This window comes from Taudactylus pleione, unplaced genomic scaffold (assembly GCF_031769625.1).
Source record: "Taudactylus pleione unplaced genomic scaffold, aTauple2 ptg001021l, whole genome shotgun sequence".
Classification (NCBI taxonomy): domain Eukaryota; kingdom Metazoa; phylum Chordata; class Amphibia; order Anura; family Myobatrachidae; genus Taudactylus; species Taudactylus pleione.
The window spans coordinates 1091234-1103667 of record NW_028285422.1 but is presented as its reverse complement, the minus strand read 5'-3'; the positions used below and the strand labels follow the sequence as shown (position 1 = coordinate 1103667).

The following is a 12434-nucleotide window of genomic DNA, read 5'->3' as shown; positions in this document are numbered from 1 at the left end:
GGCACTTTTCAAGCACCTCCATCATTTTATTCAAATGCCTTTGGATATGGGTGCCCTTAGTGTGGCCAAGGCCAATTTTTACCAAATAGCTGGCTTCCCACACATCATAGGGGTTGTGGATGGTACTCACATACCACTTCAGCCTCCAGCACGGCTGGAGGCCATATTTCTAAACAGGAAACACTATCACTCCCTGAATGTAATGGTGGTATGTGATGCCTCCCTCCAGATCCTGTCCCTGAATGCAAAATTACCAGGAAGTGCACATGACTCCTTCGTCATCCGGCAATCAGGGATATGGCACAAATTAAACAACCTACAAGCTGGTGATGCGTGGCTTCTGGGTAAGTGTAGACTTTTAGTACATAACAATGTTAAGCTTGATACACAGTGATCCTGATGTTGTCTATTCTTTTTCACAGGAGACAGTGGATACCCTTGCATGCCCTGGCTGCTCACTCCTTACTTGGCTCCCACACCAGGTCCACAAAGTGAGTTTAATACTGCACTTACAGCCACCAGGCAAGTGGTGGAGCGCTGTATCAGCCTCTTAAAAGGCCGATTCAGATGCCTCCACCGCTCTGGTGGCGAGCTCATGTATTTGCCGGATATGGTTTCGAAAATTGTGGTCCTGTGTGGGATCTTTCACAACATCGCCATAAGGAGTGGTGTTTCAATGCAGCCAGAGGATGCCTTACCTGAGGATGGCCCCCCCGAGGTTGGTCGGAGGTCAGTATGTGGGGGGGCCATACGCGATGATGTGGTGGCCCGATATTTTAGGTAATTATTGATCAAACAACAGTGTGTATACCCAATGTGTTACGGTTTTTTAACGTTCATCTTTTTTTATATTAATTCTTGCACCATCTTCTGTTTGTTTGCATAATCTTTGGCACTCCCACGATGACTACTTCCTGCTACCCTTCAAAAACCTTTCTGTGGAAACTTCGGGAACATATTCTGACACCAATATTGCAACGCCATATTTGTGAAATCATGTGGGCATGGACCTTCGTCAACCAGTTCTTGATTTGTTGTGTGTTTGTTTAGTGTTTTTGGTATGTGGAGTTTTTATGATTATCACTGTGTGTTTTGTTTGTGAGTGACCACTTTGTATTTTGATTTATGTTGTGAATAAATATTTGGAGAGTGTAATTTGTTTCCTTTTTGGGCACGTTAGAAGCAAGTGTAAACAAAATCCCAAACGTTAATTTTACCTAAGGGGTAACCCAGTAATGAAGCAAGTGGAGCTAAAATGTAATATGTTTTCGGGGTACTAACCAACACAACAAGGAATCGTGTACAATCAGTTGCCTTCGTAAGATTGTCCTAAGCAGTTTGGCCACCAAATAGGAACCTGAAAAATGGTGTAAACTATCATGTTGACCACCACAAAAAAGGAAAATGACATTGGTACTGGGAGGTGTTTCTTGTGCCTGTTTGCATTCAAAATACAACACACAATCTGTAGTGAGTTTCTGGGGCAAACCTTGCTTGAAGAGTCTACTTATGTCAGTGTAAAGAATCTTGGATTTACTCCAAACGCATGAGACAGAGCTTGATTTTAAACATATTTATTAAGAAACAATTTAAAAAAAAAATAAAACAAAAAATTAATTCCGAAGGAGGACCAACAGATGGTCAAGGGCCTGCATTAGCCCGGTGACCTGCTCCCGCATACGGCCCACACAATTCTCAATCTGTTCCCGACGCCTCTGTTCCTCTGAGGGTGACAAAAGTTTGGGGATTAATAAATCGATAATGAAGCAACATTGTCAAAAAACAAAAAACAAGCAAACACAAACTTACAAGCTTGTGGGTCAAAAATACATTACACGGATAAAACCCAGAAGCCCAAAATGTCGTATGCCAAAAATACAAGGGCCCTAAAAAAAGGCACACAGGTGTGATATGTGTATGGTGACATCAGCAGGAACAGGTAAAGACAACCCCCAAAAATACCCTAAGGCGAAAAAATTTAAAAAAAAATGGGGACGACACATGATTACATACAAACAGTTTGTGGTGTCCAAAATAAACTTTAAAAACATACCGTTCTCCAAAACGAGAGAGCCAGAAGCCACTCCCTGGACCACCTCGGAGGTGGCTACATTCTCCAACCCGAGGGGCATGGTGTTTTCGCCATCCTGGGAGGGGGTATTTGGAGGAGGGACGGATGGAGGAGAGGGGGAATTGGGCTGGAGGGGAAGTAGGGCTGAAATTTCGGCCACAGGGTCTGGGGAGGAGGGGGGAATAGAGGAATTGGGGGTTGGAGAGAGGGGCCGGGACCGGCGTCTTGTGTGGCGATGCCGCCGTAGTGTTTGCTGTGCCCCTAAAAAATGACCAAAAAATTGTTGTTAGTTTCAACAGGAAACCAAAAAAAAAAATATAGGACAGACATGAAAACATGCACATGCAGATATGACTACAATGACTCAATAGGACAGACATGAAAACATGCACATGCAGATATGACTACAATGACTCAATAGGACAGACATGAAAACATGCACATGCAGATATGACTACAATGACTCAATAGGACAGACATGAAAACATGCACATGCAGATATGACTACAATGACTCAATAGGACAGACATGAAAACATGCACACGCAGTTAGGGCCCACAAGATAAACTTGAAAACCACAGTCCAGAACACTTACTTTCCGCAATCTGCATGCGAAAGCATGCCAGCAAGCGGGGCGTCCGCCGGTGCAGGTCCGACCACCTGCGCTCCAGCTGGCCAATATGTCGGCGTGAGCCGAAGGAGCGCAGGCGTCGATGTACCTCCGCATATGCGGAACGCTTGCGCCTGTTGGAGATGGGTGGAGGCTGACTGGTGATCCTCCTGTCCATCACCTCCGTCAGCACCAGCAGTTCGCGCCTGGTGAATGCGGCGGATCTCATGATGGCAATGGTGTTTTTTTTACAAAATATTTTTAATAAAGCACCACAAAAAAATTTGATTGGCTAATGTATTTGGGAAATTAACAGGACAAATTCTATTGGTTAGTGTATGAGTCATGTGTTCGACAGGGCCACAAATCTCTGGAGAGTTATGATTGGCTTGATGCAGTGACATGCGTAAGCAAATTTAAATAAAGAAATGAACCACAGAAAAATTGTGGGGAGACAAACAAATAGAACAATTGTTTAATTGGGGCTAACATGTCTTTGGAACAATAAAAGCGAAGGTTTCAGCCGTACGTATTCTGCGAGCAAATACAAACACGGACAAGATTAAAGTTTATTGCATTGTGTTGAAAAAAAACAAACAATTAAGCTAATTGATACATTGATTGGCATGATACGATTGAGGGAGGTAGGCCGAAAAAACGAGCAGGTAATCGGAATCTGACAGTCCCACTTCCGGTTTGTACTTGTGCGTGCGTTCCCTTCAAGCCATTTCGGGGATGTACGCTCGCTATTTGGCACGCTCGTTAGTCAGAGGAGGGGTCGCCTGAGTTTGGGGCGGATTTTTAGCTGCGTACGAAAATACGAGCGAGTGCTTGAATTTAAATATTTTTTTACGTACGGCGAACGTGCGTACGCCCACTTGCGAGTGGGTCTGAATCAGGACCAATGTTCAACAATAGATGTTATTTACATTTATATATATTTTAGAAATACAAGTGTCAGAATTTAATTATATGTATAATAAATGTAATTTATTCATTTTATGCATATAGGCATATTTTTATGTTATTTATGATTATCATTATTTTTTTTTACCTCATAAGCGCTGTTCATATATCTAGTTAATTAATAAATACAATCACATGTTACTTACCTGGCAGCAAGTTACTGCTATTCTGCAAGTTTATTACATTTTCTAAAATTCTTATTAATCTTAGCACTCAGATGTGGATAGAAAACAAGTATTTGGCAATTAGTAGACTCTTGTGTGAAATAAGTTATTTTAATTTACAGATATAGATGAATGCAGCATCAACAAAGGGGGCTGTACATTTGGTTGCATAAATTTTCCAGGTGGATTTGAATGCACATGTCCTCCTGGTTTTAAACTTCATTGGAATAGAAGAGATTGTGTAGGTAAGTGTCTTGAAAACGTGTGTGTGTGTGTGTGTGTGTGCAAAGTAATACTGTACAGCTAGTGTTTATTGTTCCCTTTTAGATTTGGTGAAGTGTGCCAGTCCTGGCATAACCTCTCGTGCCTCTATGACTTGCTCTCGCAACGGGAAGAAGGATAATTGCTCTCTCATCTGCATCTCGAAGACTTTGCTGCAGCCAGGTAACACGCTAAGGTGCAAGCTAGAAAAATAGTGTTTTTGTATAAGATATCATTTGTAGCTACGAAAATAACTGCAGGTCTTCAGGAAGTAATGTGTTATATCAATATGTATCTATCAATGGGTGATTAGAACAGGACAATGCTTGAACATCTCTAAAGTTTTTCCTTTTATTTATAGACCATAAATCAGTAAAGGAAAGCGGAACTGTCAGGCATGATGTAATTATAATTGCTATAAATTAAATTATGAATATAACCATGACCATGTAGCCAAGCCACTATTAACCAATGCACAACAGCTTTCCCATGCCCTTAACCATCAGACCAAAGCAGCTCTGTGTTCATCTGAAGCTGACAGGCCGTTCTAATGAGTGTACACAGCACTGAAAAGCATTGAGGAATTTAAATTAGTACTGCAATCAGACACAATTAGGACAGCTTGTTTCATCACTGGGACCTTTGTGAAGCTATATACTTTGGTGGACTTTGCAACCATCTACTAGGGAGATGCCATGGAGCTAGATCTCTAGACACCAGTCAATTATCAAAAAAAATCGAAGGGACCTCAATGTTCAACAAAAACTCTGGTCATTCCTATCATATGGACAGAGCTTACACATAGAGGGCCTGATTCAGAGGTGGACACAGTGTTGACGCCGCATGAGGTGGACACAGTGTCGATGCCTCCATCACAGGGGCCTTTTTCATGCGGCGTCGCCGAAAAATGCCATTCGGCCTCAACATCGAAGTCTAGTTTGTGACAACACAAGTTTGTGAAATTTTTCTTATTTTTGTATTGGGCCGCAGACCCATCAGAGAAATAAAATATATTTTTTGGAATTTTTAATGTCTCCTGATGATATCTTAAAAACCACTGAGGTATTGTCAAACTATCTTCAGCTAACATTGTTGACTGACTAATGCAATATCGAGTATTTTTATTCAACTTGATTTATATAATTAAACTAATGAAGCCATCAAATCTATTATTACCTATTACTACTTGTAATACACCTGGCTTTTTTGAATAAACTACTTTGCTTTAAAATTATTTTTAACTATCAACCCATTATCCTTCCACAAACATTTAACATTAGTGTAGACTATGGGCCTGATTCAGACTTGGGAATAGAGGGCCTGATTCAGAGCCGGACGCTATTTGCGCTCGCTCGTTCAGAAAAAGGGGCCGGATATTTAAATATAGCGCTCGCTCTTTGCGGTCTGTTGTCGCCTCTATGTCTGAGCTCGCTATTTTGTAAAGACGCCCCTTGGCCGCTCGCATCATACATCATCTCCGCTATTTATTAGATTAATCGAGTACATCGAAAGGCGTATGAACTGCTCGCTATTCTTGTGGAAGCATTTTCCTACCGCAATCATGCGAGCAGTTCAGGCTAAAAGACAACCAACTGACGTGGTCGATGACGCTGCTTTGTTAATTATGCACACCCTTAAAACGCCCGTTTTGACCGTTTGGTACGCCTGCGTTCGGATCTCCACTCCCCATTTTCAAGCACCTTCCCCTGTTACCACCCACAAACGCCTCATCCTGTCACTCAAATTAGCAGGCATTCGCTATTTTGCGAGCAAACTATTTCCGACCGCACTGACTGGTTGGGGCGTGCGCATTACGACCCATACGCATTCGCAGATGTGCGAACATCGCTCGGAGCGAACGAGCGGCCGCTTACGAGCGGCTCTGAATCAGGCCCAGAGTGCGATATCTCTCTCAACTGATCATCTTGGTGAAACCATGCTGCACTGCAGGTGGGGCAGATTTAAAATGTGCAGATAGATTTAGATTTGGGAGGAATGTTTCCAAACTGACATCTAAATTGTAGAATAATAATAAAGCTGTGCAGTATTTGTGGGCTACATGCAAAAACAGCCAGTATTTACCCCATATGTAAAAAAAAATATGTATTTACACCCCTTGCATTGCAATATGGTTTGTTCAGGTTCACAGTTGAGAGAGATATCTCACTTTATTCCCAACTCTGAATCAGGCCCTATTTACATAATTTTTTTAAACTTTTTCTGTCAATGCACTTTTTGAGATAATCATGATCAAAAATGTCAGTTTGAATTTGGAAAAAGTTTTTCCTCACAAAGCCTATTGTGTTGTATATCATAGGAAAGGGCATAAAAAACACAGTAAAATGACACCACTCCCACCAGCTTAATAATTAGAGCTGCTATAGCTATTTGAAAATATGCTGGTTGTGCATTTTTGATAGATTTTTTTGAAAACTTTACAACCGTGGTATTAGCATAAAGATTTAAAGCATAAAGAGGTTTTCTGGTGGTCTTATTGCCTGATAGTATATATTCACTTTATAATATATATATATATATATATATATATATATATCCAATTGTAAAGCGCAACGGAATATGCTGCGCTATATAAGAAACTGTTAATAAATAAAATAAATAAATAATATATATATATATCTCTTGTGGCAGTATCACCAGAGATGGCACTGGTGAGCAGCAGATTCTGTGTGGGGCAGGAGAGATCTGCCCACACAGAGAAGAAAAGGATTCTGGGAAGAGGTGTAAGGGGGCCCAGTGAATTCAGTCAAGGGAGGACTGAGGCAGACCAGTCAGACAGAGCTCACTGTGCTAGCAAGCCATTGAGTGCCAGAAGGCCTGAGCCTAGACCTGTGGGAAACAGGGAAGGCTATCAAACTCTGGGACTGAGCTATGGTGCCTGCAAGGAAGCAAGCCAGACTGTGAGGCTGTGGCAGCCAGCCAACTAAAGACCAGGCCGGAGTCTGTGTTAACCTGCATGAAGCAGGGCTAAGCTGACTTTGCACTTTTATTTACAGACTAGCTGCACTTTAAAAGAGAGGGCTCAAGAAGTGAGCTAGTGCCCTGAACAAGGGCTAGGTTGTTTATTATTTTTCTGTTTCCTGATTTCACCTGCTGGAAGTAAAGCACCATTTATGTTTATTTAAACTGGAATGCTACATGTGGATTCTAATTCTGCACCTACTCACTGCACCACTGACCCCAGTCTACCGAGCTAATTAACCCTCAAGTTATCACAATCTTGTATAATGTATTTTGGAGAAATATGTGTTTGTATGATTTAGCTATTCAATGATCATGGCTAGAGATGTTTAACTTTCCAGCTGATATGAAATATGATTATTAACAGTTCAATGTCAACAAATATGTTTGTTGAACAAACCTCAATTGTAATTAATGGTTTAAAATTGTCAGCTTATGTTCAAAGTTTGTATTTGTGGTATGCAAATTGGTTATTTCTGGTTGTTTATGGGTCATTGTTTGCATTCATTGTTTGCACTAAAATTTGTGTTTTTAAATATATATATCCAGCTTGCTTATGCACGCTGGCCCAAACGTCTCGCACATGGTCAAACAAGCTCAACCATTAATCAAACCTGTTCAACTGTCTCAAACCTATTATAAAAATGTAGAGATTCCCAGGAATTCTTCTTCTGATTCATCAAACTGGTTGAACAACCATTATTTGGCGGGTTCTAGCATCCTTATTTACAGTTTACATGGAGAGCTTCTCCTTCCCTTGGTCCAACTGTTACTCAGCCTCTATGGCCAGCTCCACCCTCTCTCTGCTGTTACCCCTCCACCTCATGAGTGCTATATCGCGACTCTGACACCCCCTCTTCTTTTGCGGCTTCGACCAAACCCCCCCTCATCTTCCAGGTCTGTCCCATGTCACAGTGGGAGCCGTTGGGGCATGCGCACCTTGTGGATATGGGACAGTCTTACACAATTATTATATAGATGTAATTTCACAGCATGCAGGCAACACAGGTTCTTACACTGGTGGGTCTCTTTCAATGCATCATCTCAATGGGGAGTTTTCGCTGCTGTATTATTAGTTATCCCATTTACTAGAGATTTCCCAGTGTGGCAGATTGCTTGGCAAGTGGGGGAAATCTCACTAAACTGTACACACGAAACAGGAAGTTGTCCCATGGTGGACAAAACTTTGAGAAAAAATAGTGAATATGCATTTCCCCTGTGTGCTTCCTTATTTTCTCTTTTATTTGTTTTGCACTTACAAATTGATCCTACTATTTTTTTTTCTATGCAGAATCTGACAGCAGTTACATCTTCAGCTGTGGAACCCCAACTACGAAACATGGAGTCTCCTCTAAGCAGAACACTAGCCAGCACTGTATTGGTAACTCTAGGAATACAAGCTTTTGTGTCAACTTAGTATACAGGAAAACATAGATATTGCTTATGGCAACCAATCAGATTCTAGCTGTAATTTTTTGTTATGCAAATTAGTAAATGAAAGCAAATACATTGGTTGCTATGGCCTACATTATGGTTTCCAGTGCATTAGTTCTCAGAAATGATCCCAATTATATCTATATTACAAGTTGTTGGGTTTTTTTAAGTGAGTGGCCCTCACCTAAATGTTCTTTTTGTTGCTAGAGACTCTGGTACCACCAGTTAAACAGAAGGCTTCCTTCAAACTTAAAGATTCCCGATGTGGCCTGAGAGTGCGTGGCAGATCATCAAGAGGGGAGGAAAACACAAGACATGGAAGTATGAGAAATGGAGAAGGAGAGAAGTGGTAGGAAGAGAGGATGAAAAGGAATGGTGGGAAAGGCAGCAAAAATGGATATAGAAGAGAGAAAAGAAAGCACAGATGAGTCAGGGAGTGATAGAAAAATATACAGAAGAGATAATTATTTATTTTCTTTCTTGTTTGTTCTATTTCCCCCTATCAGTTAATTAACATAAAGTCTATATTGTTTTCAGGTGCTCCTGCACTGTGCTCAGACTGCCAGCTGACATATATCCAATTGAAATGTGATTCTTCCTGGAAGACTAGAAGCCGTAGCTCACGCTCTCCAGTCAATAAGGAGATTACTAGGATCTCACTAGAACTGGAAGCTGAAGTTAAACTGGAGGAAGCCACAGGTGAGAGTCAACACAACCTCAGGTGTAAGAGAAAACATGTCACATGCAGGGGCGTCGGAATGTTTATGTTGGGGGGGCAACATAAAGTCGTTCTGGCGCCTGCATCCCCCTCCTCCTTACCTCTCCTTCCCCTCCTCCCTCCCTCTCCCTCCCTTCCTCCCTCCCTCTCTGTTACCTGAGCGGCAGCAGCGGACGGTCAGGGGCTGTGCCTTATAGCTACAGGCTGCACGGCCCCAGCACCACACGAAGGAGGAGATGTAAAGTGCAGTGTTTCAACTTAAAAGACCGCACATTACACCTCCTCCTCAATGCAGGAACCGTGCATCCTATTGCTATAAAGCACAGCCCCTGACCGTCGCCTGATGCTGTACCTTTCAAATATATATTTTTTTTTTTGGGGGGGGGTGACGCCCTCTTGCTGCTCTGTTTCAAAGCCCATGGTCACATGTCACTTGTGGACTTTAGACTAATGCTGCATACACACTGAATGATATATCGTTCAGTGCATCTGCGTGTGTGTACACACGATATATAGTATCTGTGAAAGACGTTGTTCACAGATATATGAGATCAGCCGTGCAGCAGGGCAGATGCAATATATCTTGCAGTCCTTTCTGGTATGCCTATCCATTGGTAAGTGGGTAATGTAATGCAAATAAAGTGCAAACACTTATGCCACTACAAATGACAGCTTGCACTGACAGTGAGACCTAAAGGTGTCGACACACATAGCGATCTGCACACGATCCCACGATGTGTGCGATTTCCCCTGAACCCTTCCCCGGCAACTCCCCAGCAGTCCTACACACGATTTGGAGTAAAAAGCATCCAATCTGACTTAAGATGTATCTTGCATCTTAAATTTTTTTTTTTTCCAGTGCATTGTGTCCCAGATTGTCAGATCTGCCCTACTGCACGGCAGATCTGACGATGCGATGTGCGACCAGCGGGGACATGCATCGTGATCGTGAGTGGGGACTCACAATTTACTCTCAATTTGGCCATATTTTACACGATCTGACGTTCCAATGTGTCAGAATCGGCCAGATCGGGTAAAATATCGCTATGTGTGTGGCCAGCATAAGATTGATACTTTATCTCTTATCGTCGCGAATAGTCACAATAACAGATGCTAATTAGTGGGGCAAGTTTTCAAAGGTGTTAAATAGGCCCCTAAACTAATATTTGTACACTAGTTCATGTTGTCACATAGCAGAGTCTACAGCTTTGGGGGGCTGATCAGTGAATTGTTATTCCCTTGCAACTAACGCAACATTTGGAAAGTTATGAGTTAGTATATGTACCACAACATTTTAGTTATTTATGGGAACTATGGATTTGAACAAACATTCAGCTATACTACAATAATGACTTTTTAACCACCTGAAATTGTTTTACATTTAAATACAAAAAATAATACAAAGCTCTAAATGATGCAGCAAAAAATGAAACTAATCTGTTTTTGAAAATTATGTCATATGATATTTTCTCTGCACTTTTTTGTATTCAGAAACCAAAAAATAGCCTCTTCATTGTGTTAAAAAGCACTACAAAAATAATTTCATATAGTTATAGAAATTAATTTTCTTTTCTTTTTTCGTTTTGTTTTGTAACTGACACAATGGTTGTGACATTTGTCTGAATAGTCATGCAAATATTAATATTATCATCGAAGGCCAAAGGAAAATGCCTGGATAGATTAAGATTTAACCATAGATTGCAGACACAACGCACCAACTAATGTGTAGAAACTAAATTTAGTTGTGGGTGAAAATTCCTATATTTAAAAAATATTTTACTGTAATGAACTGAATTTTAATTGTTTTACTGAATCAAATCACAAAGTTTTACAACATATATACACGTAAGCATATAGACAGACAACAAAAGGAAGATTTATACATCATCAGGAAAGTTGAAGATGTTCCTGTTATTTACAGGATATGGAGCGCTGATGTGTTTTTGTTGGGGGTTCCCGTGAACCTTACCGGATCTGTTGTGTCAGCAGCTGCCTCCCTCTCACTACCCATTTCCCTCATGGTCTTCTATAACGTCTTACTCCACTAGGGACAGGCTTGCAGTTCTCCCTATGATTAGTACTAGCGGTAAGTGCACCCTCTGGGGTTTAACTCACGGGGTAAGAAATAATGGGCTAGAGCATGTTAACCCCTGGTTTACCGAACAGGGAAAATGCTATTTAATTGAATAGCATTTTCCCAAACAGTGCAATCAATTGCCTGCGGGGTAATTACCTCAGTTAATTGAATTCCCCTCTAAGCATGTGACGATATACTGCATCATCATATGTTGGATCGTGCAGTGTGTTCGGCAATGAAATATATTGTTAGATCACATTACAGTGTCACTGGGTTGGCACATTGCTGATGTGTGTACACAGCTTAAGACTTGTTTGACCCTGGCTTGTGACCTGACCATTCTGCTGCCCTAGCCCTTTAAATTTGGTGTTACTGCTCCATTTCCAGACCTGGCTTGCTGACTTACTCTTTATCTGTCACGCTAGGAACCTACTCAGGAGTCCAAGACCTGCGCACTAGTCCCTGGGGAAAACCATAATTGCATTATACTACGCCCATGGTGTGGTGGTGCATATTCCAGATGATAGTGTGAATCCACATTTTTAACCAAGAAACATAACAATTTTATAATATCTGAAATGTAAAAGCTGAAAACATCTTCTGGGTCATTCCATGGTAACTCACGTTACAAAGTGACATAGCAGGTTATTTGCATGACTATCAACAGCAAAAAGTTAAATAAATTATATTTACTGAGAATATAATATGACAGGTCATGCTTTAAAAAACTGTTTACAGGAATTTCTAATTGTTTGCTATGTCACTTTGTAAAGTGGGTTACCATGGAATGACCCTTCCTCAACAGGTTATTTCCATCCACATTTGCACTCTTATATTATGTACCTATCACTTGGTAGGATGTAAAATCTGCAGAGTTTTTATAACAATACCAGGATAATGTTAATTTTCATATTTTATAACCCCATTTGATCCAATTGTAAAATTTTGAAGTGGAGAGTTTTGTGGCACCCATATAAGACTTCTTTCTGTTCTTTCCTTGGAACGCTGGAATACCGACAAGGGAGTTAAGATAGGCATCGAAATACTGACGCCTATCTCAATCCCGATGCCGGAATCCAGGAACGAAGGTAAGCCGGGGCGCCCTTAATGTTATCCGCGGGGGGGAAGGGTTAGGTTTAGGTAAATTAGCGGGG

At 41.2% G+C, this 12434-nt stretch overlaps 1 protein-coding gene across 4 annotated transcripts in view; it reads left to right on the top strand.

The window, feature by feature from the left end:
* SCUBE3 (signal peptide, CUB domain and EGF like domain containing 3) overlaps positions 1–12434 on the top strand; it is a 248586-nt gene that overhangs the window by 181894 nt on the left and 54258 nt on the right. For all 4 annotated transcript variants that reach the window (XM_088461160.1, XM_088461161.1, XM_088461162.1 and 1 more), the window contains 5 exons: positions 3934–4056; positions 4139–4255; positions 8343–8432; positions 8693–8806; positions 9023–9184. In XM_088461160.1, coding sequence (XP_088317286.1) covers positions 3934–4056; positions 4139–4255; positions 8343–8432; positions 8693–8806; positions 9023–9184 — 606 coding nt within the window. The remainder of the gene's footprint in view (positions 1–3933; positions 4057–4138; positions 4256–8342; positions 8433–8692; positions 8807–9022; positions 9185–12434) is intronic.